We start from the raw sequence: 27,486 nt of genomic DNA on the forward strand, positions 1-27,486 counted from the left end.
TCATTACCAAGGTGACTGGTGCTGCCCTTCTGTTCTATTCTTCTCCACAAATGGACTGACATAACCCATGCTGCAGACATGAAACACTACCTTACCACCACAGGAAATCCCACCTGACCCCATACAATAACTCAGACGTTTTAAACCAGAAAATGATGTACGCCCCTCTTGACAACCTTTCTTTACCTGCACGGACAGTGTTTAGCGGAACATGCGAGTGAACTTGGAACTATTCTATGAATGGGACTCTGGCTGCATTCTTACACAATGCTCCTCAAACAACCATGCTAAAAAATGGCATTTCCAAAGAGGCAATCCCAGTAGTAGTTAATTGAGAAATCTTTAAACCATTCCAAACACTGCCCAAAGGAGAAGACAAATGTCTTCCAGGGGAATGTTCCCTAAGAATGCCATGGAAGCCCCTAGTTTGCATGTTGATCGACTCTAGGGGGAACTGTTAATGTACGTTTTGCTTTCTGATAGCATATTTGAATACATTTTACTATCCACCTGGCAATTCCGGCTTTGGAAATTGGGATGCCTTTAAGAGGTGGAGAGAAAGCTACAAACACTTGCTTTGTTTTCCTAAAGTTTTTAGTCCTGTCTATGTAGTAAAGTAAAGCTCTTTTGACGTCGAGCGTGTGAAGAGCCCTTTCCACTACAGAATCAGGATTTTGGAAAAATACTGGCAACTCTACTGATTGATTAAGGTGGAAAGCAGAGATTACCTTGGGAAGGAATTTTGGGTTTGTCCTAAGAACCACCTTGTTACGATGTATTTGTAAGAATGGTTCTTGTATGGTTAAAGCCTGGATCTCACTTACTCTCCTGAGAGAGGTGATTACGATAAGGAAGGCTACTTTCCATGTAAGAAATTGTAATTCGCATTTTTGAAAAGGCTCAAATGGGGGACCCATTAGTCTAGTAAGAACAATGTTTAAGTTCCACACTGGAGAGGGTGGCAGTCTGGGTGGAATTATCCTTTTAAGGCCTTCCATAAAGGATTTGATAGCAGGCACTCTAAACAATGACAAATGTTGTCTGTTTTGTAGGTAGGCGGCAAGGGCAGCTAGATGTAATCTTATCAACGAGTATGCCAAATTGCATCTTTGTAGGTGTAGCAAATAGCAGATAATGTTTTGGATTGAACCATTCAATGGGTCAATTTTGTTATTATTGCAGTAAATGACAAATCTCTTCCATTTAGCTGCATAGCAAGCTCTCGTAGTGGGGCGTCTGGCTTCTTTAATAATGTTCATACAGTCCAGTGGGAGGTTGTGGTAACCGAACTCTAGGATTTCACGAGCCAGATCACTAGATTCAGTGGTGCTGATTCTGGGTGCCTTATCTCTCCATGGTTCGGCATTAGCAGCTTTGGGGAGAGACGTCATTTTTGGTGTGGAACTACTGAGAGTTTGAGTAGTGTTGTGAACCATGGTTGCCGTGCCCATTTTGGAGCAACTAGGATCATTTTGAGAGACTGTTGTTTGAGCTTGCGTACTACTAGTGGAATTAGCGGGAGTGGCAGAAAAGCGTACGCAAATCTGCCTGACCAGTTCATCCATATCGCATTGCCCTTGGACAACGGGTGTGGGAACCTGGCGGCGGAGGTTGGGCATTTTGCGTTTGCATGAGTGGTGAATAGATCTATGTGTGGTTGGCCCCACATCTGAAAGAAGGGTTGAAGAACTTGCGGATGAAGTTCATATTTTTGTATCTGTTGAGTCTGACGACTTAACAGATCCGCCATCTGATTGTTCACCCCTGGAAGATGTTCTGATAGAAGATATATGTTTTGTGGAATGGCCCAGCTCCATATACTTTGCGCTAGATGAGACAGCTGCAGAGAGTGTGTTCCTCCTTGTTTCTGTATGTAATACATTGCTGTCATATTGTCTGTGCGAACTAGGACAGCTTTGTTGAGGAGATGTGTTTAGAACGACTTTAATGATAGAAAAATTGCCAGTAATTGTAGGTAATTGATGTGGAACAGTCTTTGTTGAGTAGTCCATCCTGCCAGAGCGATGTGAGCAGCTGTCCACCAACACCAGATCTGTAAGTTGACCTTGAGCCTGGTTCCACTGACGTGCTAAGCATTCCTCTAAAGGGACCATCTGAAGTCTTGCGTGAGGTACAATGAAAATGCAAGAGGCCATCATTCCTATGAGTTGCATAAACACTCGTGCTGGGAGAGAGTGTTGGGGCTGAAACTTGGAGATGAGGGTTTGCATACTGGTCTTCCTTGCTGGATTGGGGTATGCTAGAGCTTTGGAAGTGTCTATTGTGGCTCCAAATTACTGATGTATGTAGGATGGTTGAAGATGTGATTTGGTGTAGTTTACTGTGAACCCCAAGTTGTGTAGCAGCTGAATGGATTGATAAGTGTGGTGAACACACTGGTTGTATGTCTTGGCTTTTATGAGCCAGTCGTCGAGGTATGGAAATACATGGATTTGTCTTCTTCGCAAGTGTGCTGCTACTACAGCAAGGCACTTTGTGAACACCCTGGGTGCTGTTGTCACTCCAAATGGAAGGACCGTGAACTGATAGTGTTGGCCGTCCAGAGTGAACCTTAGGTATTTTCTGTGAGCAGGGTGTATGGGAATATGAAAGTAGTCGTCCTTGAGATCTAGTGTGGCAAGGAAGTCGCCTTGCTGAAGCAGAGGAAGGACTTGTTGAAGAGTGATCATGTGAAAATGATCTGACTGTATATAGAGATTGAGAGGTCTAAGGTCCAATATTGGCATAAGGGTGCTGTTCTTTTTGGGGATTAGGAAATATAGGGAGTAAACTCTTGTTCCTTGATGTTTTATGGGGACTGGTTCTATTGCGTGTTTCTGAAGCAGTGAAAGAACTTCCTGTTTGAGGAGCGTCAGAAGTTCCGTGGACATTGGGCGCAGCTTGGGTGGAGTTGCTGTCAGTTCCAGGCAGTAACCATACTGGATAATTTGTCTTACCCACTTGTCTATGGTGATGGATTGCCAGACAGGTAGGAACTGTGAGAGTCTCCCTCCGGAGACCGGAGTGGAATGGTCTGGCGGGAGTGGAGGGAAGTCACTGCTTATTAGAGGGAGAGGCGCGAGTATTGTTGTTACCTCGGCCTCTTCCTTTGTTGTTATTCCCTCTGTATCCACCTTGTAAAATATCCTCTGTCAGAGGATGTTTGTGTGGGGTTTTTGTATGATGCGGCGCATCTGTGGTGGCGCAAGGATTGTAATTCGTGTCGCAAGTTTCCTGGCGCATTCCTGCTGATTTGCAGGGATGCGCCAGGAATTGTAAATCTGCCCCTGAGTGTGTCACGCCCAATAAGTGACCAGAGCTGTATGCAATCATCTGCCTGAAAGTTCTTGCCCAGTCAGCTCAGCAGCTTCTTTTAATCAATCCCCAGGGGCAGAGCATTCCACATAAGCAAGACACTCATAATTTGTTCATTCGATGGGTCCCTCTAAAAATTTAGGGGGATATTATCAAGGAAGTGGCGGTGAGAGGCGCTAGCCTCCTTGGCTTAACGCCTCTCATCGCCACTTTGCAAGCGCCAGGCTGCACCATATTTCCAAGGATATGGTGCAGCCTGGCGTTTCCCCCTGCAATGGTGCTAAGTCTCACGACAACGCCAACGCAGGCACCCTTGCACCAGAGTGCAAGGGTGTCTGCGAGCAGGAAGGTTTGTTTATGCACAGGAAGGTGTCCCTTCCTGTACATAAACAAACCTAAAATGCCATTTTGTAACGTACATGTGTGCTGCTTCATGCAGCACACATGTACGTTACAAAATGGCATTTTAAAGAAAGGTTTGTTTATGTACAGGAAGGGACACCTTCCTGTACATAAACAAACCTTGGCATTTTGCTTTTTCCATGTGTGCAGCACAAGGCAGCACACATGAAAAAAGCAAAAAACGAGGAGAAATGAAACATTTCTCCTCGTTTCGCCACCTTAAGACCAGGATTTTCCTGTCTTAAGTTCGGCGCTGCCACCTATTATCGCCTCTCCTGATAATAGGTGGCAGCGTCGAAGTGAATGGGTGTTGTGGTGGAACGCTCACCACAACACCCACTGCATGCCCCTTTAATGCTAATTTTAGCTTTTAGCCACGTTATGTGGTTTAACGCTGCCTTGGTAATAGGACACTGACCCGATCGCCATCACAACGTCACAAAAAGTGACTTTGTGGTGGCGATGCGGGCTTGGTAATATGCCCCATTGTTTAGAAGTGCCCTGTGTCATACGTGACATCTTCAGACAGTGCTCAGTTTGTAGCCAACAACGCTTTGCATGGTGAGATTTTTTAGGGCATATTTACTGTGTAAAAAGTGAAAGTCAAATGCAGCAAGCTATTAACTAAAAGGCTAGGTGTGTCAGAACCTATGCAAAGCCTAGTAGAAACAAGCATTTACAATGCAACGGTCTCGGCATTGTTAAAGTTAGAGCTATTGGCATTGCTCATGACATTATTTTTGGTTTTTTTTGTTTTTAAAACATGTAGAGAAACGGCATTGTTATTTACAATGTCAATAGCTTAATCAGTGTTTGTGTAGGTGGCTCTGTGTGTGGGTGCAAATGCAATAGGTCTCGCATTTGAGAGTGATTAAGCTATTGACATTGTAAATAACAATGCCGTTTCTTTAAATGTTTTAAAAACAAAAACATAAACAAAAATAATGTCATGAGCAATGCCAATAGCTCTAACTTTACCAATGCCGAGACCATTGCATTGTAAATGCTTGTTGCTTAGTCAGTCGATTCAAATGTCAGCGGTAAATGAGATTTGAAGAGCGAGCTGCGCCAGGCACTTGCGCATGAGTTTTTTCTTTTGTTCCTTCATCTGAACTCGATACCCATGTGCACTTCTGTGGGCTGTTGCTATTTGCTATGTTTTATTGCAATACAATTTGGCAAACTGTTTCATTTTTCTATGCCGAAGTGTCATCTCTGCCAACCAGTAGCGCTTAGAGGAAGGGCTAGAAGAAATGTCAATCCAAAGCGCTACATGAAAAACTTGCATCCAACAGGGGAAGGTACCAAGGGCGGTGGCTGTCACCTGCCCCTCCTGACACCCCGAGAGTTTCTGCAGCTCTGCCCTGCCCAGGGTCCTGCCCGGTTACTTCTTTAGTCAATATGTGGGCAGTTTCCCACTGCCCACTTCAGTGCGCGGAGGTCACGTTTGGAACAGTAGCTAGTAACTCATGTATGAGACGCCATGTGTAGTAAAGCACACTTCTAGCGCAGGAGCGGTCTCGCAGCGCTTGTTGGTTAACAGCTACACCAGTGTTCAAAAAACCGCAAACATGGCACTGTAATCCTGGCTTCTCTACCTGCCATCACTGTGTGACCTTGACAATATCACGATACCGCCCTGAATCCTTTCCTTCTCTCTCAAACACCGGTAGCGCCTGGTTCAGTTTGGAGTGAGCGCTTAGCAGCGCTATACTAAAAGTAATGCATCCGGTGTGGAATGAATCCCTCATATTCATTGTAACAGGACCACCCCCTGTGGGTGTCAGGTGGGTATGTGACCCCTAACGGAGAAGACCCCAACCCCAGCCCAGCAGTGCCCCCCGGATACAGTTGGTTCTTACCTGGTCCCGGGGTTGTCACGGTTCCGGGGTGCCCAGGAGGTACGAAGAGCAGCAGCAGAAGCGAGTACCAGGTGCAGAACCGAGCGGGGGAGCCGAGACTCACCCGGCCCATCTCTGTCTCCGTGGGAGCCACTGCCCGGTCTCACTGCCCGGCCGTCTTGGGCAACAGCATCCGCCCTGCACTCCTGCCCCGGAGCACTGCCCTCCCTATCCCGGCCGTCTGGGGCAGCAGCCTCAGCCCTGCACTCCTGCCCCGGAGCACTGCCCTCCCTGCCCGGCCATCTGGGGCAGCAGCCTCAAGCCTGCAGTCCTGCCTGGACTGCCCTCTCTGCCCCACCTTCTGGGGCAGCAGCCTCAGCCCTGCACTCCTGCCCGGAAGCACTGCCTTGCGCCCCTTTGCCCCTTCACCCTGTCCCGGCCAGAAGTTGTTTCGTTCACAGTCCTGCTCTCGGAGAGATCTCTGCTTGTGTCCCCCTTCTCTCTGTCCTACGGTCCTGCCCGGCGTACTGTCCTCGCTGCCTAGGTGCTCCTTCACTCTGTCCAGGGCTGCAGCTCCTGCCCTGAGGTCCTGGGAGGGATGTGAGAGAAACCTAAGGGCACTATCGCGGTGGAATTTGAATTGCGACCACGGCCCTCGTAACGTCTACACTCTCGGCTCACCTAGATCGCAGCGCCTGCCTCAACCTGGGGAAGATTATGGCTCCGCAGCGCGGCCGGAATCAGCGTGTCCTTGCTGCAGCATCTGCTAATGTTTCACCGGCACAGGAGAGTAAGGGCACGAAAACCACTGCATTAACCAGGGTCACTTTCTGTGATCCAAAGCTAAGCCATGAACACCACCACCTTTCTCCACCGCCGCCTTTCTCCGAGGCGAAGCAGAAATGCCTCTGAGAAACACAGCGGCGGTTTCGGATTCGGGGGCGTGTTTTGCTTTTCTCTCCTCTTGCCATTGGCTGAAGGAGATAATTAGAAAAGTTGAAAAAAACACACCCCCGAATCCGAAAAGGACGGGGCCTGATCGGAGTGACAAAGCCTCTTCTCCAATGGCTGGCCAGCATTCAAGAGGCCAGCCAATGGAGAACAGGGGAGAAGAGGGGCGGGTTCAAGCCCCTCTTCTCCAAAACATTAAATCTCCGACTTCCGGTTCTGCCTTCGGCAGACCGGACGGTCCTCGACCTAAAAAGGTATCATCAGATTCCAGTCTGACCGTGCCGCATAATTTTACGCCCCCCTTCTTCAGCAGCCAATATCACAATAAAGTGTCAGAGTGACAACTTTATTAACTTGAAAAGATAAAGAAATGCAAAGTTTCTGCCTGGGGGTTGTACCTGTGAATTTTGGATGACACACGTTGTCTCCGCTGTAATTGATGTTCGGTGCATTAGCATGCCGAGCTGTCTTCGGTGCTTACAATCACACTCCCTCCGGATGCAATCTCGGAGTGCCTCCTTCAAGGTGGATGAGTGCATATGCCCGAGATTCATGCCGGACGCTAGTTTCCTCCCGCGTATTCCGTGTGTACATTCAAAGACGCAGAGCGTCAAGAAGGCCCTGTCAGGCGTCTCCTTGTTTAATTAGGGGCAAGGAATGCGTGCAAGAATTTGAAAGGCATGATTGTCAACAGTACGTTACCTTTAACAAGCAAAGGGTAAGAGTGTGTTTCTGTGCCTTGTGTCATTGGTAAGCAGACACAAGAGAACGTGAAGTGATGTTAATAGGTTTTTTAACCCTTATGTTTTTTGCAGTTTTTTTAAATGGCGCAAACTCGAAGCGCTTTACATAAGTACTGGGTACATTTCCTGAGTAACACCTTCAGTCAGTGCGGGCTTTTTACCCAATGCCACTTTTCATACATGAGTTTTGAAGCCCACACTTGCAAATGAAAAGCAAACACACACACACTCCAGAATGCAAAGAGGTGTTGGCTAAAAGCCATGACTGAGTTTAGATTTCACACATGGCTTCTTGGCAGTGTACGCGGAGGGGCCCCTGCTCCGGATTTAATACGGAGCGCTCAGGCCTGAGAATACTGTGCTGAGGGGGCCCCCTGCAGCTTGGGGCTCCCGCTCTGCGAGGGATGCCGGGGCCTGTGTTGCGCCCCCGTTACAAACAATTTGGCTGCAAAGGAGAGATAGGGCTTCATTTAAAATTAAATATTGATGTGATTTTTATAGCAGTCAACTATTGTTGATAGTCATTGTAGAATCACTTCCTGGTCTTTAATTTGCCTAAGTTTGATCAGATGCATTTCTAGAGATATGTGAGACCCCACTCATGCCACACTGGAATGCCAGCAGTTTGTGAGTGCTTTCAAGCAGCACAGGATCAAATAGTAGCACAGCAGGCCAAACCAAGAAACACATCTCAACGCCCACCCAAATGTTATGTCCTGCAGCGGACTCCATTGGTCAGATATTTTTGTGTGGTCAAGTTGTAGCTTCATGCCTTACCTTACCTGGGGGACTCAGCGGCTGACAGCTGTTGCATCAATGAGCCCATTCGAATATGCAAAGCATGTGTCCAGAAGAAGATCATGGCTGCTCATTTCTGAACCGGCCTGCAGATTGAATTTTCTTGTTTTACATAAGTAAATCAATAGGATCAAAATGACTTGATGTAACAACTCGCGCACCCGGATATGAGAACGTTTCTGCCCGCCTCAGCTTCTGAAGAGCTTAGATGACAGCCCTTTCAGCTCTTCCATTTATAGGTTCTCTGGAGAGGATGAGCTAAAGCAAATCACTCAAACCACTGAGGGATTAGAGAACATCAAGTAACATCTGTTTCAACCCACAGCTGTACAGATAATTTGCCAGGTATGTTTAAGTGGAATGATCCTGCTAAGCACCCTCTGCTCTCTTTCCAGGTGTTAAAATCCTATGCTGCTTTCGATGGATAAAGATATGTCTGGCTACAACCCAAGGTGCTCGGGGCATGTGGGGAATCAGCATCCGCTCTGTGGCGGCTTTAAAACCAACACAGATCTGTAGTTCGTTTCCTCTCCCACAGTAAGCCCTCATTGAGCAGGCAGAGAATGCAACATTGTTTGAACACCCACCACTATTTCCGTCGTGACTTCCTGCCGGCTGAACCTGTAGATGATGACGTAGGCTGAGACTCCAGCAACACAGAATATCCTGCTCTCCGGGCACCAGGAAATCATCTGGATCGCAAAAGGATCCTCTTCCACAATCTCCGCAGTCTGCTTTCCATCGCCCGGCTTCAGCTTTTCAAACACCTTCGAGGTCTTGAGCTTGTACAACATCTGCAGCGTAACTAGGAAATAAGAAACTCTATGTAAGTATACATGAGTCGTACCATTCTTTAAGAGGATCATTTCTTCATACATTCACTAACGAGGAAAGTTCTTACAAGGAATAATAAACCTACATTGGTAACATGAACAAACATTTAAAAATAAGATATTTGGAATTAGTTAAAAAATAAAGTTAACGTTGCTGCTGATGGGTTGGCTAAGGTGCAGAGTAAGGGCCAAGTTTAGTGTTATGATTGGAAGGGTTCGGTTTGTAACACTTAGGGCCTCATTACGAGTTTGGCGGTACAGGAGCGGGACTGCCCTGCACCGCCAAACTCGTAATTGAACCGCCCACCAGATTCGGAGTTTTCTCATGTCTGGCGGGTGGTTCCTTGGCGTTTCCATATTGGTGCCTATGAAATAGGCACCGCAATGGTAAAGTCAAAATCAGTACCTGCACGGCATGGACTGCTGCAGTCCATGCCGTGCAGATACTGGGGTGTATGCACACAGGGAGGCACATGCATCCCTACGCCCAGAGGACATGAAACAGTGGTGCAGAGGAAACTTGTAATATGCTTGTTGGGAGGGTGGCGGTCCTGCTAAGCATATTGCGGCCTCAAGACCGCAACGCCACTGACAGGGATCTTTGATACCTGGCGGTTGTGGTGGTCCCAGAGTGGCCCGACCACCCTGGTCATAATAGGTTGGTTGCAAGACTGCCACTGCCGCCCCCTCGCGAGTCTTGCAGTCTGTGGACCGCCAGACCTTTAATGAGGTCATCAATGTTCGGGTGATGTTTAGTGTTTGGTGTAGGACCAGAGTTGGGGTTAGAGTAAGGCTGGCAGCTAGTGTTAGGGTTTTGTGTAGGGTGAGGGATTTGGATTAGGGTAAATTTAGGAAAGGGCGAGAAAAATATGTTTCCCTTGCAATTGAGTTTGTTTTAGTAGTCCTTCGAATGTTAACAGCAACATTGTGTTAAAGTTTCTCTGTAGTGGTTTGTCTAGAAAACGTTCTCTTTGAAGGGGTGTTCTATCACAATATCAAGTTTTACAAATCATCTTGCTGCAATATAGTATCCGGAACGTGGACTGCTACCATATTGTGAAGTAAGTATAGACAGGTAAGTATAGTTTACTATTCTTTACACCATATCTGTGCACCTTTTTGATGTATACTTACCCATGAATGATTAAGACACTTAGATTCTGTCACTGCCAACTCTGCTGCATAAGGTACTATGTGTTCCCAATTTGATACAAACCTAAACATCTGTCTCACTGGTCAGTGAAACTCCTTAACTTTCCACCACCCAGACCCAACACCTTACAGACATGGAAACTTCTTCTTTTATTTATTAATTTTTTTATTTTTTATTTAATAGGTTTTATATAGCGCTGGCTAGACCCATGGGTATCAGAGCGCTTAACAGGAGCAGAACGAAGTACAGGAAATATAAAACATTTGATCAGGGTAAAGCATAAACAGTCAATTACAACACCACACTTGAGTTAGAAATAAAAAACAGGGATGGGGAGAAAGACATTTACTTGAGAGGAGGGGAAAAGGTAGGACATGGACAATCAATTAAAACAGAAATTCAAATTATAAATAAAGAGGGATGGGGAAGAGCAATTTACATGAGAGGAGGGAATAAGGTGAGGCAATTTTACAAAGGTAATAAAATATGCAGGTAGAGCTCAAGCAGTTGAGTAAAGTGGGGGGGGGCTAAAAGACTGGGCAGAGTAACGTGAAATGAGCAGTTTAGGAGTATAAGGGGAGGAAAACAAGTTTAAGGAGTAGGAGAGAGAAACGGTGGAGAAGAGATCAAAGGAAGTGACGGGGGAATGGAAAGAGAACGTGGGGAGGGAGTAAAATGGGGAGCAGGTCGAAGTTAAGAGAGTAGATGTGCGATGTGGGGAGAGATGGGAGAGCAAGGGGGGACTCGAAGGATCATCAGTGGAGGGGAGGTAGAGAGTAGGTTTAGAGAAGGGTTTAAGGAGCGAAGTATTTGTTGAGGAGGTGGGATTTAAGATCTTTTTTAAAGCTGAAGTAGGAAGGGTTACAGCTCAAGTCCTTAGAAAGTGAGTTTCAGATGTTTGGGGCGTTCCCGGAGAAGGAGCGAGATTGGGTGGATTTCTTTTTAAACATAGGGGGGACAAGGAGGAGAGCATTGGTAGGGAGCACCCAGCTTTGTTGGGTTTGTTTGTAAGATATGAAGGGGTTTGCTGGTAAAGAGCTTTGTGCGTAATGCAAGCAGTCTTGTAGAGGCATCTTCCTTCAATGGGAAGCCAGCTGAGGGCTTTGAAGGTAGGATAGATGTGGTCAAATCTTTTACAGTCATTGATGTGCCTAGCCACCAAGTGGAGCACAGCTCTAAGGGGGGCTAAGTGTACTTTAGGGGTTCCAGTGAGGATAGCGTTGCCACAGTTGAGTTTGGAGAGAACTAGAGATTGGACAACCCATTTGAAGTCATCTGATGGAATGAAGGGTTTTATTTTCTTGAGGTGTCGGAGGGTGAAAAGGGAGAGGGTGAAGAGTTTTTTATATGGTCATTGAGAGTAAGGTTTTTATCAAGAGTGAATCCAATTGATTTTGCCGAATTGGATAAGGAGAGCGGACAATTGAGGGCATTAAGGTCCGTGATTCAGCTTTGGATGGGGAGTCGGTTGTTTTTTGGAGAAAAGAGAATAGTTTCAGTTTTTTAGGGTTCAGTTTGAGATGGTTAGAGAAGAACCAGGCTTGGATCTTACTCAGAGTGTTGTTGAGATAAAGTATGTCAGAGTGCGATCTAATCTTGTAGTAGAGTTGGGTATCATTGGAATAAAGGTGGTAGTTGATTCCAGCTTTTTTCAAAAGGAGGGTAAGGTGTTCCATAAAGAGGTTAAAGAGGGAGGGGGAGAGAATAGAGTCCTGGGGACGCCCAGTGAGACAGGTGTGGGTTGGAGAGGCAGTCTTTGATTTTGATTTGTTGCGTTCTATGTTGAAGGAAAGAAGCAAACCATTTGAGGATCTGACCATTAAGGCGGAAGCGAGCTTTAAGAGAATTCAGTAAGGAAGAATGGTTAACAGTATCAAAGGCTGCAGAGAGGTCAAGGAGTAGAAGAAGGCAGGTTTCACCATTGTCGAGGGAACCTTGAATGTCATCAACAATGTTTAGCATAGAGATTTCTGTACTGCAACCTTTTCTGAAGCTGGATTCTTCTACCGCCTGCCTTCATCCTCATGCAGTCATACAGCTAGAAGCTAGCAACAAACACATTCATCTTCTAGTGCAGAACATCAACAACAGAAGTCAATCATTGTCTGCCAAGTGCCTTTCACAACCATAGACCTAACACCCTACTTACATGCAAACTGCCGCTACTGCCTGCCTTCATCCTCATGCAGTCGTAAAGCTTGAAGCTAACGAACAAGTTACTTACCATCGGTAATGCTTTTTCTGGTGGATACAGTATCTGCCTGTGGATTCCTCACCTTATGAATATCCCCTGCGCCAGCATTCCACGGAAATTTTTTCCTATCTCCCCGCGCTGACGAGGTCGCCACAGCGTCATGGCTCCACATGCGGCTCCGCATGACGTCACCGGAGCCATAAGAAGAACACGTCGGTGTGATGACGTCAGTTCCACCCATTTTTTCCGTGCCACCAAGGCAAAACGGGCAGACCGACCATAGAGACAATGCATACATAGTACACAGTATTCACACAAATACACACAGTGTAAAGTGAAAAAGAAAAGCCAACATTTCCTATAAGCTCACATTTCAAATAAGTCAATCATGGACAACTAGAGGTAATAAATCTTGAGTACACAAAAACATCAAATAACCAATACCTCAACTTTTAAGGTATAAAAGGGTGGACAGCGGGGAGGTGGGTGGGTTAGTGAGGAATCCACAGGCAGATACTGTATCCACCAGAAAAAGCGTTACCGAAGGTAAGTAACTTGTTCTTCTGACGGATACATCTGCCTGTGGATTCCTCACCTTATGAATAGAATCCCACAGCAGTCCCATTCCCGGAGGAAGGTGTCCACCCTTCTATACCAAAAAATCTTGCAAAACAGAGCGCGCAAAATGACCATCCCTCCTCACTTCCGAATCCAAGCAGTAATGCTTCGCGAAAGTGTGGCCGGAGGCCCAAGTTGCGGCTTTACAGATGTCCAACACAGGAACACCCCTGGACAAGGCAGAAGTAGACAACATAGCCCTGGTGGAATGAGCTCTAATGCCTACAGGAGGCTCCTTACCGGCCAGGGAGTTGCAAATCTTGATGCACAAGATGATCCACCTGGATAAAGTGCGCTTGTGCACTGCCTTGCCCTTCATACGACCAGCATATCCAACAAAGAGCTGATCATCTTGCCGGAAGTCTTTTGTTCTATCCAAATAGAAGCTAATCGCCCTCTTTGGATCCAAACGATGAAGTCTCTCCTCCTCCTTGGAAGGGTGAGGGGGAGGCAAGAAAGTAGGAAAATGGACTGTCCTAGATGGAAGGGAGTTACCACCTTAGGCAGAAAAGCAGCCCTGGTCCTGAGTACCATCCTTTCCGCATGTATGGTCAGAAAAAGAGGCTTTGAACTCAAAGCCTAGAGCTCACTCACCCTCCTAGCGGAAGTGATAGCCACTAGAAAGACTGTTTTAAATGTCAGTAGTCTTAAAGGACAACTATGCATATGTGCAAAAGTAGAACCCATTAAAAAAAGTCAACACCAGATTTAAATCCCACTGAGGCATAATAAAAGGAGCGGGCGGAAACATGTTAGTAAGCCCCTTAATGAACCTTAAGACTATTGGAGACTTAACAAGAGAAGGCTGATCGGGCAAACAGAGAAATGCCAACAAAGCCGACAAATATCCTTTAACAGTGGCTACAGAACAATCCTGCAGAGCCAAATGAAGTGAAAAACAAAGAACATCAGAAAGATGCGTCTTCAGAGGATCAATAGATTTCTCTCCACACCATCTTACAAATTTCGACCACCTGTAGAAGTAGATAGATTTGGTGGAGTGTCGCCTGGCCGATAAAATAACATCCACCACGTCAGGAGAGAGAGAAAAAGAATTCAGGTTGTCCCATTCAATCTCCAGGCATGTAGGTGCAGGCTCTGGAGGTGGGGGTGTAGAACCTGCCCCTCCATCTGAGAGAGGATGTCTGCCCTGAGAGGGAGACGGAGCAGAGGGTGCGACGAGAGGTGAAGAAGGTCCATGTACCACACCCTTCTTGGCGATCAATATAACTTGGGCCCGGTCTTGGCGAATCTTCCTCAGAACCCGAGGAATCAAGGGTATGAGAGGAAATGCGTAAAGGAGTTGTGAGCTCCAACTCAACTGAAACGTGTCCCCCAATGCTCCCTGCGTCGGAAACTGGAGACTGCAGAATGACGGGCAGTGTGCTTTCTCGAAAGTGGCAAACAGGTCCACCCGAGAAGTCCGCCATGTCCAGAAGATGTGTCGAACTACCTCTGGATGGAGCCTTCCTTTGTGGTCTACGGAGAAATGCCCACTGAGACTGTCGGCACGCACGTTCAACACCCCGGCCAGATGATTTGCCATTAAGCAAATCCGATGGTCCTGAGCCCAGGACCAGAGCCGCAAGGCCTCTCTGCAGAGACGGTGCGACCCTACTCCTCCCTGCTTGTTGACATACCACATCGCTGCAGTGCTGTCCGTCAGGACTTGAACCGACTGACCGCGAATGGAAGGGAGAAAGGCCTTGAGCGGCAAACGTACAGACCGCATTTCCAGAAGATTGATATGAGACAATCTTTCCTCTGGAGACCAAAGGCCCTTGATCTCCAGATCCCCCAGATGGGCACCCCACCCTAGGGTAGAGGCATCCGTTATTACTGTGGTCACCGACGGAGGAAGATGAAAGGGTTTTCCTTGATTCAGATTGCCCTCCACGCTCCACCAAGACAGATCCTCTGCAGTTTCTCTGGAGATCCTGACTGACTCCCTGAGATCTCCGTTGTGTTGATACCACTGCCTGCGTAGGCACCACTGGAGTGCCCTCATGTGCCAGCGTGCATGGTTAACCAACAGAATGCAGGAAGCAAACAGACCTAGCAGGCGAAGGACCTTCAGAACTGGAACAACCACTCCCTTGAAAAACAGGGGAATCATTTCCTGAATGTCGAGACTCCTTTGCGGAGGAGGGAATGCTCGACACACAGTGGTATCCAATACTGCCCCTATGAACAGGTTGCGCTGAGAGGGCACCAGATGAGACTTGGGTACATTTTATCGAAAAACCCAATTTGTACAACAGCTGGGTTGTAACTTGCAGATGACGAAGCACCATCTCTGGCGACCCCGCCTTCAGAAGCCAGTCGTCCAGGTAGGGGAAAGCAGGAATCCCCGACCTCCTGAGATTGGCAGCCACCACTTCCATCACCTTGGTGAAGACTCGAGGTGCGGTAGTAAGACCAAACGGAAGGACCGTAAACTGGTAGTGTTGCGATGGAGCTACTTCCTGTGCGACTTCAGGATTGGGATATGGAAATACGCATCCTGCAAATCGATGGACACCATCCAGTCCTCCTGTTGCAGCACCTGAAGAACCTGCGCTAGGATGAGCATCTTGAATCTCTCCTGCTTGAGAAACAGATTCAAGATTCTGAGGTCCAGGATAGGAAGTAACCTGCCATCCTTCTTGGGGATCAATACCGGGAGTAGCACCCCTGACCCCTTTCCTGCTCAGGAACCACCTCTATCGCACCCTTTTGTAACAGGGTAAGAACCTCCTTCTGAAGGAGGAGCAAATGGTCCTCCGTGCAAAACCCCTGGCAAGGAGGGTAAGAAGGAGGGAATTCCCTGAAGGGAAGCGCGTACCCATTTTCTACAAGATCTGAAACGCAAAGATCTGAAGTGATTAACTTCCAATCCTGTAGAAAATGGGTAAGCCGACCTCCTACAGGACCCACATGATCCAGGATGGCAGATCTAGGGCTGCTTTCCTGCATTACCAGGAGGGGCTGGGGAGGTAGAGGAGGAGGAGGAAGAGGGATGACATCCGGCTCCACAAAGGCAACCTCTGCCTTTACCCCTGTAGCTCTTATACAAGGGGTTCTGCTGCTGTTTCTGCTGCTTCTGAGGCTGTCTGAACCCACGAAAGGAAGATCTCCCAAAGCCACGGTATCTTTTATATCCATAGCCTCTTGAATGAGTCTGCAGACCCAAAGTACTTGCCGTTGCCTTACTGTCCTTAAATCTCTGCAGGGCAGAGTCTGCCTTTTCACCAAAAAGCTTGGAACCATCAAATGGTAACTCAATAAGAGCAGCCTGGACATCAGGAGAGAATCCAGAAGATTTTAACCATACATGCCTCCTTGTCGCAATAGACAAGCCCATAATTCTAGCAGCAGAGTCTGCTGTATCCAGACCAGACTGGAAAACCTGGTGAGCAGCCGCTTGAGCATCCACCAACACCTCATTTAGATTACCCTTGTCCTCCTCAGACAACTTAGGGAGAATCTGTTTCGCAGACACCATTAAAGCATGAATGTACCTGCCCAAGAGACAAGTGGCGTTGGTAAATTTTAGTGCCATACTGGCCGAAAGAAAAGACTTTCTTCGCAGATTGCTCCAACGTCTTAGAATCTCTATCTGCAGGAGCCTGCGAAAACACCCCTGATGACTGCTTCGAGCAAGAAGCCTGCACCACCAGACTTTCAGGGAGAGGGTGAGAGGAAAGAAAAACCGAATCCCCAGGAGCAGGTCTATACCTTCTTGAGACTGTTCTTGAAACTGCAGGAGCTGAAAGAGGATAGTGTCACACCTCAAGAATTGGCTGAGTCAGAGCATCATTAAATGGTAAAAGCGGCTCAACAACCGAAGGTGGAGAGTGAAGAACTTCAGTGAGAAGATTAGGCTTATACTCCGCTACAGGAAGCTGTGAGTCCAAAAGTTCCGCAGCCTTCCTAATAACTGTATGGTATGGAGCAACATCCTTAGAGGGGGAAGCCTTTTGAGAAACAAAGCCCCACTCAGGGGAGGTGTCAAGGCCACTTGCCTCACACATGTCCTCAAACACATGCTCTGTATCATACACCTCTCTTTCCTCCCTCTCTTCAGCCTGGTACTGCTCCTCTTCCACTAACCTCTGCGCCTCTCTCCTTGAACGCATCTTCGGTTGCGGCGTCGGCGGCACCACATGCGGCGTCGACGGGTCCGGGAGCGGCGTCGAAGGTGGATCCATAGCCGGCACAGATCGAAGGGGCTTCACGGGATGGAGCCGGGGACTGACCATACGGCGTCGACTTCCTCAGAGCCGGAAAAGACCAGGACGACGTCGCTGGCATGAACGTCATAAAGGAGGCCTGTGGATGCTGATGAGGCACACCCAGAGTATATGCCAAGGGACCCATGGGACCCGAAGGTGCTCCAGAGGGGTACAATGCTCTGGTGAACATGGCATTAAGGAAATGCGGCGGATCAGAACTTGGCATCAGAAACTGAGGGTAAGAACCCGGTTCCGGATCCGATCCATGTATCGCTGGAGTCGGCGCCGCTGGAGTCACAGGAGGAACAGCCGGAGCCGAAGGAACCTCATCATCAGCCGGATTCGTCGGTGAGGATCTCGGAGTTGTAGCCCGCTCTGGGGTCCCCTTATAGAAGGAGATTGAGCAGGAGTTACCTGAGGAGACTCAAAAGGAGAAGGGGACACAAAGTCCTTCTCTCGACGCTGAGGAGCAGGACAAGGGGACCTCGACTCCACCGGCTTCGACGACTGACGTCGAGAAGCATGTCTCCTCTTCTTCTTATGCTTCCTCATGGAGTCGTGCGATATCGAAGACCTGGACTTTGACCTTTTTCGACCCCTTTTTTCTTTTCTTGCCTTGGCCATGGAAAGTTTGGCTTCTCGCTCCTTTAATGCCTTTGGATTCATCTTCCTGCACGAAGAGCATCCCTCGACGTTATGGTCTGAAGACAAACACCAGAGGCAATCCTCATGCGGGTCAGTAATTGACATATGCTTACCACATTCTCTGCATGGTTTAAAGCCTGACTTCCTCGGAGCAGACATGACAAAAGAAGAAAAAGATACAATACAAAATACAAAGTATCAAGACGAAGTAAGGAGAGTCCCAAAAACAAAAGGTAGCGTCGACAGCGCTGAAAAAAGGGAACTGATGTCATCACGCTGACGTGGTCTTCTTATGGCTCCGGTGACGTCATGCGGGGCCACGTGCGGAGCCATGATGCTGAGACGATCTCGTCGGCGCGGAGAGCTGGGAAAACATTTCCGTGGAATGCTGGCGCAGGGGATATTCATAAGGTGAGGAACCCACAGGCAGATGTATCCCTCAGAAAACAAATATATTTATCATCCAGTGCAGAGCACCACCAACAGCAGTCATTCATCGTCTGCCAAGTGCCCTTCACCACCCTACACCCAACAACCTACATACATGCAAACTTCTGCAACTGCCTGCCTTCATCCTCATGGAGTCATAACGCTCAAAACTAATAACAAATACAATCATCTTCCAGTGCAGAGCACCACCAACAGCAGTCATTCATCGTCTGCCAAGTGCCCTTCACCACCCTACACCCAACACCCTACATACATGCAAACATCTGCTACCGCCTGCCTTCATCCTCATACAGTCATAAAGCTCGAAGCTAATAACAAATACAATCATCTTACAGTACAGAGCACAGTCATTAATTGTCTGCCAAGTGCCCTTCACCACCCTACACCTAACACCCTACATACATGCAAACTTCTACTACCGCCTACCTTCATCCTCATGCAGTCATCAAGCTCCAATCTGACAACAAATACAATCATCTTCCAGTGCAGAGCACCACCAACAGCAGTCATTCACTATCTGCCAAGAACCTGAACAAGTCACACAGAAGACCTTGTGGTCCGCACCATCTACCTGTGCTAAATGATAACATCCTTATTGAAAGGTTGATGACACCAAATCCATGATAAATGTTCTTACATTACAACCCAGCCAAGACAGGCTCTCATCCTGATGCACACCTGAAGCCACCAGTTGCTGTGTTTCCATTGTTTAGTCTTCGAGCAGAAGTGGATCCCAGTACTTGCACCCTGGAACCTGGTGCCTTGTCTGCTGGGACTGGCAGACTGGACCAGACTGTGTTTAATGATCCAGTACAATGTAAGATGACTGCCCATGTAACGTTGTCAACGCACTGCTCATATGTGCATAGAGCGTAAACCAGCTTGGAAGATAAGCCATATTTCCAGTAGCCGCTCACTCCCTCCAATGTCACCTGCGCTAGTCTACTGACACCACTTCTCAGTAGCTTTTGAAAGGTATCAGCTATACTTTGTTTTTGTAAACATTACCGAATTTTAAATCTTATTTTTACGGGAAATATTTGAACTAATATTTAGTTTTTAATCTCCACTTTCCATGTTTCTAGTTCTTCTTAGTTTCTAGACAATGTCCTTTTACTCTTTGTATTAAACTTCTTTAGCTTTTGAGTGTGTGTATGTTTGATGTTTTAAGATGCCATGTAGCCAATCACATATCTGTGATGAGATGCCTTCTCACTCTCAAGCATCATCCTTCACCCACTCAGACACCCCACGGGGCATACACTAGGGTGCGAAACCTCTATATCTGAACTACCTACTCTTACCTGGCAGCTTCGCTTTTGAACGCTTCCTCTTTGTATCATGGTTCCCATGGATCTGTACACCTATAAAGTCTTGAAACGCGAGTATAGGAGTGCTCATGCAGTATGAGGCAGACAGCATCAAACATACAATCTGCCTTTACCTGCAAGCCTGGGCCTGAGTGGAGAGACTTGAAAATTCAAATATATGCCACTGCAGCTCCATGTGCCACCCGCATGCACTGATTACAGGATGGATTTAATCTTGAGCTGCATTGCCTTGAGCTGATTGTCCGAAGCCCAGTCTGATGAATTCTCTAGTAAGCGCTTTGAGCTCTGATTCCTCCATTTTCCACGGTCCCACCGCCTCTGGCGTCCCACTAATCTCCACCCACACCCCAGTGCTGCAGGCTGCTCCAGGGCCACAGTAATCCCTTTAGCACCATGGTGTTGTCTGCTAAAGTCCTTTGACTGGCTCCATGTTGTGAACTGGCTGATAGTGATAAGAGCACAGAGCATGGGAAGGCTAATCTCTCGCTGTGCTGTGGAGGTGACTACAGACACCCCTTGATGGAAGATGCGCGCCCTCCGGTCATATGTATGATATGCTACATATTGACGTGTAATTCTGGAATGTAATGCAAGGTTTAGGTCCACAGAGACTTCAAATACGTTCTCCTTGCATAGAGAAATCTATTTGATACGCCACTCACACCCATTACAACACAGTGGCAGCTTGGAGTATGACACCTTTGGGTGTCAGAGAAAAGGGAACTGTGCAAGTTCCCCTGTGTCTATGTGCCTCCCGGGAATACTTGAATTCACCCTGAAAATGGGAGTAGAGGTCTCGCAATATGCCCTAATGCACAAGGTGAGAGTTATTTACTATTCTAACTCCAGTTTTCAAATATCTGGGGAAGTGTGCTTCATCTGCCATGCCTCATCTCGATAAGCAGGGAGACCAAAAACAAAGGCATGCCAGTGCCCATGCATGAAATGCCTTAAATTTCTTTATAGTGGGTATGTGACATGTAAAACATGTGTATATAGCAGTCAATGTGGCAAATACCCCTGGTAGTTTGCGGGGCTACATAGGAGTGCCACTTGTAACAGTGTTTTAAATAGTGGTGGCTGGTGACATTTGAAAGAGGTGTGGCATAAAAGTTGGGTCTGACTTTTATATAGCGAGCGACACGAGCATGCTTAACCGCTTCAGTGCCCGCCCCTTTCCCCGCCCTGTGCCGGCCGTTGTATTAGCGGGCGGGGTTTATGACGAGCTGGTCTCGTCATGGGCACAGCGCGACCGCGGCCCATGACGAGACCAGCTCGTCACGGGCATTGAAGAGGTTAATGGACAAATGTGGGGTCGAGGGTGGTCCTCCTCCCAAGAATTTTTTTTAAAAAGGTTGGCAAATGTGCATTTTAAAGGAAATGAATTTAGTGATAAAGCAAGGATTATAAAGCAGTGGGAACATATAGTCTTGGAATATTAAAGACATTAAAAACACCCTAATGATGTTGTTAGGTCTGATCGATGAGACACAGACTAATCGGACTTTGAGGAAAGGAGGGTATCTGGTTTTAGTGGCAACTGCAGTGGCCCGATTATGAATTGCCTCAGACTGGCTGAAGATAGAGCGCCTGTCCTATGAAATGTGGAGAGCGAGACTTTTGGCAATTTATAACCTGGAGTCTAGCCTCTATATCCTTAAGAGTTCTAGAAAACGTTGATTAGGAGAAAATATCTGGGGCAAGATGTCCGATTGAACGAATTCCTAATTCATGTATCTGGATCGGATTTCTATCCTCAAAATATATCATCAGCATTGTTAATTACTGAACTGGATTGGGTGGCAAAGGTTTTCGTCAAGGGTTTTCAATTTAGCACGGTGCATTTTAGGTCTAGGCCACAGGTCTGGTTTATTGAGCCATAATTGGGAGCAGCAATAGGGGTCTCTTATGAGATGTATATTAATATGTATATTATATTTATCTATGCATTAATGAATTATTGTCATTCTCAAAAAGATCTATGAATTAATTTGTAATGTGCTGCTTTATCTTCCTTTTAATCTCTGTATGTTTATGTAATTAATCAGTATGATGTGTCTGTTTTATTCTAAAGTGCATCATTCATATGTGTAGTCTTGCTTCTCCTATAATGTATTGCATTTTTAGCTTTCTGGTATTGGCTTATAAAACCAAAAACATTTTTTTTTTAAATAAAAACCTGCCTCATATCTCACTGCATTAATATGTTCAACAGTTACTGTAATGAGCAAATTGTACACCACAACAACTTCAGCCCTTTAAAGTGTCTGCTTGCCTAATGCGCCCTCAACTTTGGAAGAAAATGCTCTAACCAGGCTTCGGGAAGCACCTACAGCTGCTGGCTGCAATCAGTCATATAGAAATATGTACAGACTGGTCTTTAAATGAGATGAAAAAAGTGGAGGCTCTCTAAAAGGGAACATTTCTGTGATTCCTATAGTGTGCCACCCAATCAGTATTTTGGTTTGTCTCCGAGAAGTAACTTCATCCAGATATATAACACAACAACTGACATACACCTAAAACCTGTCAGTACATTTGGCTTTGTCAATGGTTTGTAGCTGTCTAAGATAAATGAGTAATAACAGTGACTTGTTATAATAATTAATTGTCATTGCAAATGTTTCTATTTTGAAATTGTGAGACTGTGAATTAACCCCTTCCCCGCTCATGACGGAACCGCTCCGTCATGAGCCACGGTTGCCGTGTGCTCATGACGGAGCGGTTCCGTCATGCCACGACCGTTGGCGGCCGCTCCGCCCACGCGGCGCTGTTTCCCCGCCTGTGCGGGGGGACAACGCAACTGGGCGGAGTCATGACGGAACCGCTCCGTCATGAGCACAGCTCAACCGTGGCTCATGACGGAGTGGCTCCGTCATGAGCACAGCGCCACCGCGCTGCCCCCCCGCACCCACCAAAGGGTTAAATAGCAATGAGGCCTTTGGAAGGAGTTTTGGCCTTCAGTGATGTGCACTTTATGTTAGATATCTATGCCCTTCTTCTCTGCACATCTTCAACCACCTCTTTCTGTCTTCAGCACCCTCTTTTCACTCTTCCCCAAATGCACTTCCTCGCATCTCACTCCTTCCGCCACTTCCAAATACATACCTCACTCACTCACATTTAAGCAATTTATTTCCTTTTGGCTTTGCCTTGTAAATATTTGGACGTCAGTGTACCCTTTTACACACATTTCAAGAGAATTTCATTTGTAACTGGAACACATGACCAATGCTCTGTGTGCTCTGGAGAGAGGCCAACCAACTGATAGACACACTGCTTTGTCTTCAGCAACCTCAGCAACAGAGCTCTCAGTCAAAGCCCCTCATAAACACCTATGCACTATGCAAGAGTAGGGATTGGGACAAAATATTGAGTTAAAAATATCTAGTAACACAATTATCGAGTTTGTAATATTATGATACACAAATATTGTGATGCAGGGATATCGCTTACAAGAATATGGATTTTGTAAAGAAAGTAATATCCTTGTAAAAAATATCTATGCTGCTAATATCGTCCACAAAAATATTATTGTAAAAATATTGTTTTTTAACTATGACTAAGTATTTAAGTATATGTTTTAATTGTATATGATATAAATTGTTTGTATAATTGTTGCTAATGTTTTTTAATATAGTTAACACATTTGTTGTTGTTTTTAAATGGGATCTAATTGTTAATTGTCATTTTTAATGCCGTAGCAAGTTGTGGGGATTTTAGGGGTACAGGGTGGGAAGTAAATTAATAATAATTAATTATCAATTAATCTTAATAAATATTAATTTTGTTTAATTGAATAATTATGTAAATTGTATTATTACTTTTTTTTTTTAAAGTAATATTTTAGGTGCGATTTGTAGGGGAAAAGAGTGGGAAGTTAATTAATAAGAATTAATTTATACCTCTGGTGTCCAATGCTTTCCCTTCAGTTGCACAGCCTTTTCTAAAGGCCAGATAATTTTCCATAGCCCTCAGATAATGAGGAAGGGTATTCCACAGTTTAGCTGTGGCTATAGAGAAGGATCTTCCTCCCCATATCGCCTTCCAAAATGTAGGAATGACCACCAGTTTGCTCTTGGTGAAGAGTAGAGGTCTTACTGGTTGGGAACAATACATTTTGGTTGTAATAGCCCGAGGTCCTGAACTATGCCGTGCCTTGTGTGCGATCTAAAAGGCATTAAAAGTGACTCGCTTGCTAATGGGCAACCAGCGGAGCTTGACCAATTCATCAGGCACCGACTGATGCCTGACGAGGTCTAAGATGAGCCTTTCTACTGGATTTTGTGCAGTTTGCAATTTTTTGATGGAGAAGGTACAAGGCCTTACAGTAATCGATTCTAGACAAAATCAGCGCCACAGCAACTGTTTTGAGCTTAGACTGTGGAATATAAGTAAGGACTTTCTGAAATATTCTGACCAGATTGAAACAAGAGGATACTGTTCTGTTTACTTGTGAGTCAAAAGAAAGACGATATTCCGCTATGACCCTAAAAATATTTGCAGGTTTTACACTTCTGTAAATCAGTGCATAGGAAATTTTACTTTAGTCAATGGGGATTATATGGTGTAGGAATCACATGTCAGCCATACTAGTAGGCAGTATATTTTAAGAGTGTTTGGTCTGGAGAAGCACAAACCCAAAATTTAAAATGCACCACAGTGGTTGCGGGTGGCTTTAGTAATATGAACGTATATTTACCCAAACCCAACCCCTTTTTAGAAACCTTAGGAGAATAAAACACTGGGGAAAGAACATAACGTTCTCACCTTTACCATGCAGTTTGCATGCGGCTCAGTTCATAGGTCACTCAGCTATCTTAGAATTATAACTTATGAACTGAAAGTAACAAGAAGACGTATGTGACAAGAGCAGTAACACACTGAGCTATCCACATAAAAATACAGTTCTGTGATCTGCATGGTATTCGTCCTTTGCAGCAGGCACACTAACCCTCTCCACTACTTTAGGATCAGTCTAAACTGCCATTAGACAAAACTCCATCTCCCTCCAACAGGAACATTCATCTCCAGATACAACGATAAGAGCAGGCAGAAACAAAGGCAATGATGCTTCTCGTACGGTAGGAAGGGAGGTGCAGGTCCAATATATATAGGTACAGTTTATACGTGCACGGATCACATATGGGAAAAGTCATATGCAACATAAGCACCCTCCACAACAATGACTTTAATTGAAATTTTTTTATGTTGGCTGAAAACTGCTGGATGCACAAGAAACTCTGCAGACACTTTCCCCCCTCCCCCAGCTCAGCGCCATGTGCGACTGCACCAGTCGCACCGCCCTAAAGCAAGTTCTTATTTTAGAGCCCATTTGACCAGTTAACTAATCATAACTGACCATAACTAAAAAAACATTTTTGGAAGTTAATGGGTTCCCAAATGAAAGAAGTTTTTGGAAACTTTCAGTTAAAATGGTGCATTTAAAACAGCTTAGGGAAGTAATATTAGTTTGAACTTTACTGGGAGGAGTGAAGATATTCCAAGAATGTCCATCCACTAAAGAGTTAATGGTAGGTGTGGAGTCGGGGAGAGCTAGCACCCCGAGGACACTAAGCAGAAGAGGTCAAAGATTGGGCGTGATCTCATGGGAGAAGGACAGCGGTAAGGACTGGTGGTACATCACTGGTACTGGAATAAAGAAAGACTGCCTCTACCGTGGTTGACTTATCTGTCTTGTGATGTCTCCTAATGAGATTCAACAACTGGCAACGAAGGAGTGACGACGGGCCTGACCGAGAATCTGAGCCCAGGCATAGGGGGAACTCTCCGTTACATTTAGTGGTAAGGCAGCCACCCCCACTTCTGCCCATTGCCCATAGCTGCTAGAGGCGAGGTAGAAGCACACCGAGCATCCGGCACGCCTGCAGCCAGCAGCCCACACCTCAGCAGCTCGTGTACGCGGGTGAAATTAGGCCAAAGCAGAGCAGGGGAGTGTATGAGTGCACCAGCAGCCCTTGCGCGTACCTAACAAAGACCAGCCCATGGGTGCAATTAAACCTAAAGCAGAGCATGTGAACAGACCAGCAGCCCAGGCACGGGCTAAAGCAAAGCCCAATGCGAGGACCACCAGAAGTACAGAGCATCCCGAGCACACCTCCACAGCCCACACAGCGGCTGCAATGATAGTGATCATAGGGCACCAGGCCCACGTGTATAACCCTGCGGGCAGCCACCCTGGATATTAAGCACACCTAAACTGACAGAAAAGAAAAAAAAGAAAAAGAAAAAAAAGCCAAATGGAACACACTGGAATAAAAGAGCAGAGCGTAACACGTACCATATCATGAGATCAGAGAATGAAATGCAAGAATGCCTCCTTTCTGAAGTCCCCACTGCCGTTTCACAGTAAAGAAACAAATTATCTGTGCTATCTGGGACCAATAGATTTGACAACATATTGAAGTGTTAGATGAAAAAGAAAACACAAAAATAATCAAATACCTAAAGAACTTGGCAGTAGACAGAGTCAAAGAAGTCTTCAAGAAACTCCCAAGAGAAGTGACTACATACCAGAAAGTAAAAGATGCCTTCACGAAAAAGTTTGACGCAATGACCAACATGAATTACAAGACATGCCCATTCAATAGGGCAACCCAGCACCCAGGTGAAACAGTGGATACATTCAGCGAATGACTGGAAAAACTCCTTAAGCACTGCCGATTCAATGAATTCAGTGAAGAGGAAGCCATGCGCTAAAAAATCGTATATCGGTGTCAGGTTGAATCCTTTTGACAGAGAATGCTCAAAGATACACACACTCTGGACAAAATGCTGAGCACAGTGAGAGCAGAACAGAGGGTTGAGGATCTGCCATGATGGAATCCGGTAAGATCCCTAAGGAAGACTTACTAGCCATGAAAAGTAAGGAGTATGCAAGCAGGAAAAACAATAATCAGCGTCTAGGTGGCCGTTGTGGACCTGCTACTGCTGCGGACTATTTAACCCGCATGAAGGAAAATGCCTAGCCATTGGGCAGATGTGTAAAGGATGTGGGAGAGAAAACCACTTCAGGTCCGCCCATCGCGCGCGATGCGGGAAGGCCAAAGCACGCATGAAAGGTACACATGGGCAGAAGTAAAACCATTGAGAAGCAAAGGAAAATTTACAGCAACCCTTAAGCATGAAGGAAAGAAAGAAACCACAGAATTCCATGTTGTAGAAAAGCAAATGTCACAACCCGGTGTCCTCTGTCTCGCCACAGCGAGAAGCGTAGAAATACTAGCTGTGAATTACACCAATGAAAGAATCCGCCATATAGAAATGGGAGGGGTGGAGAGATAATGCCTGGGAGTGCGTATGAAACATTCACCCATTCATCCTTGACATTGGAGCATCAATCATTGTGTTGTGCTTAGATAATTTCCAAAGACTAAGGCCAAAACCAAACCTAGAGCCACCAGTTTCCAATTCTACACGTGGGCAACCTCCAGCCCAAGACGTTTCGTGAAAGCAGGGAGGCCGATTTTATCCGATACGGTCGTTAAGCAACGTTAGAAGAAAGAAAACGTCCACAATACTTCGGCGTTTTTTTAAAAAAGAGTTGAAAATCGAAAATAACAACAAGGACCTCTATCTACTAAATTTTGTGAGAGTTAAACTCCTAATGATTTAAAGTGGACTTTACTGTCCTGGAAAAAGAACAAATACGGTGGCTTTCACGGAACATAGACAGAATAACCTGATTATCATTAAGGCAATAGAGCCTGTGGGCCGAAAACTATATTTCTTACTTGGAAAGGTCATCCTCCTATCAAAACTTTATCAATTGAAAAAGATGAGATTTGGAAAAAACGATTTTTAGTCCTGAAGAAGGTGGAAATATTACTATTAACACCGAAACGCTGCGTCGACTTTTAACCTTGTGTTTTGAATGAACTGGACCATTCCCTTATATAGCAGGTTATAGATTGTAACCCGTTAAGGGAGGTATACAGATATGCTTTTAATGTGTGGTGCTATGAATTTTTATGATTT

The 27,486-nt window shown here is 46.0% G+C and overlaps 1 protein-coding gene across 8 annotated transcripts in view; it reads right to left on the reverse strand.

Annotated features, from left to right (window-relative positions):
- STXBP5L (syntaxin binding protein 5L) overlaps nucleotides 1-27,486 on the reverse strand; it is a 1,956,595-nt gene that overhangs the window by 633,498 nt on the left and 1,295,611 nt on the right. For all 8 annotated transcript variants that reach the window (XM_085621040.1, XM_085621038.1, XM_085621036.1 and 5 more), the window contains exon 15: nucleotides 8,638-8,855. In XM_085621040.1, coding sequence (XP_085477166.1) covers nucleotides 8,638-8,855 — 218 coding nt within the window. The remainder of the gene's footprint in view (nucleotides 1-8,637; nucleotides 8,856-27,486) is intronic.

Source organism: Triturus cristatus, chromosome 8, assembly GCF_964204655.1.
Source record: "Triturus cristatus chromosome 8, aTriCri1.1, whole genome shotgun sequence".
Classification (NCBI taxonomy): domain Eukaryota; kingdom Metazoa; phylum Chordata; class Amphibia; order Caudata; family Salamandridae; genus Triturus; species Triturus cristatus.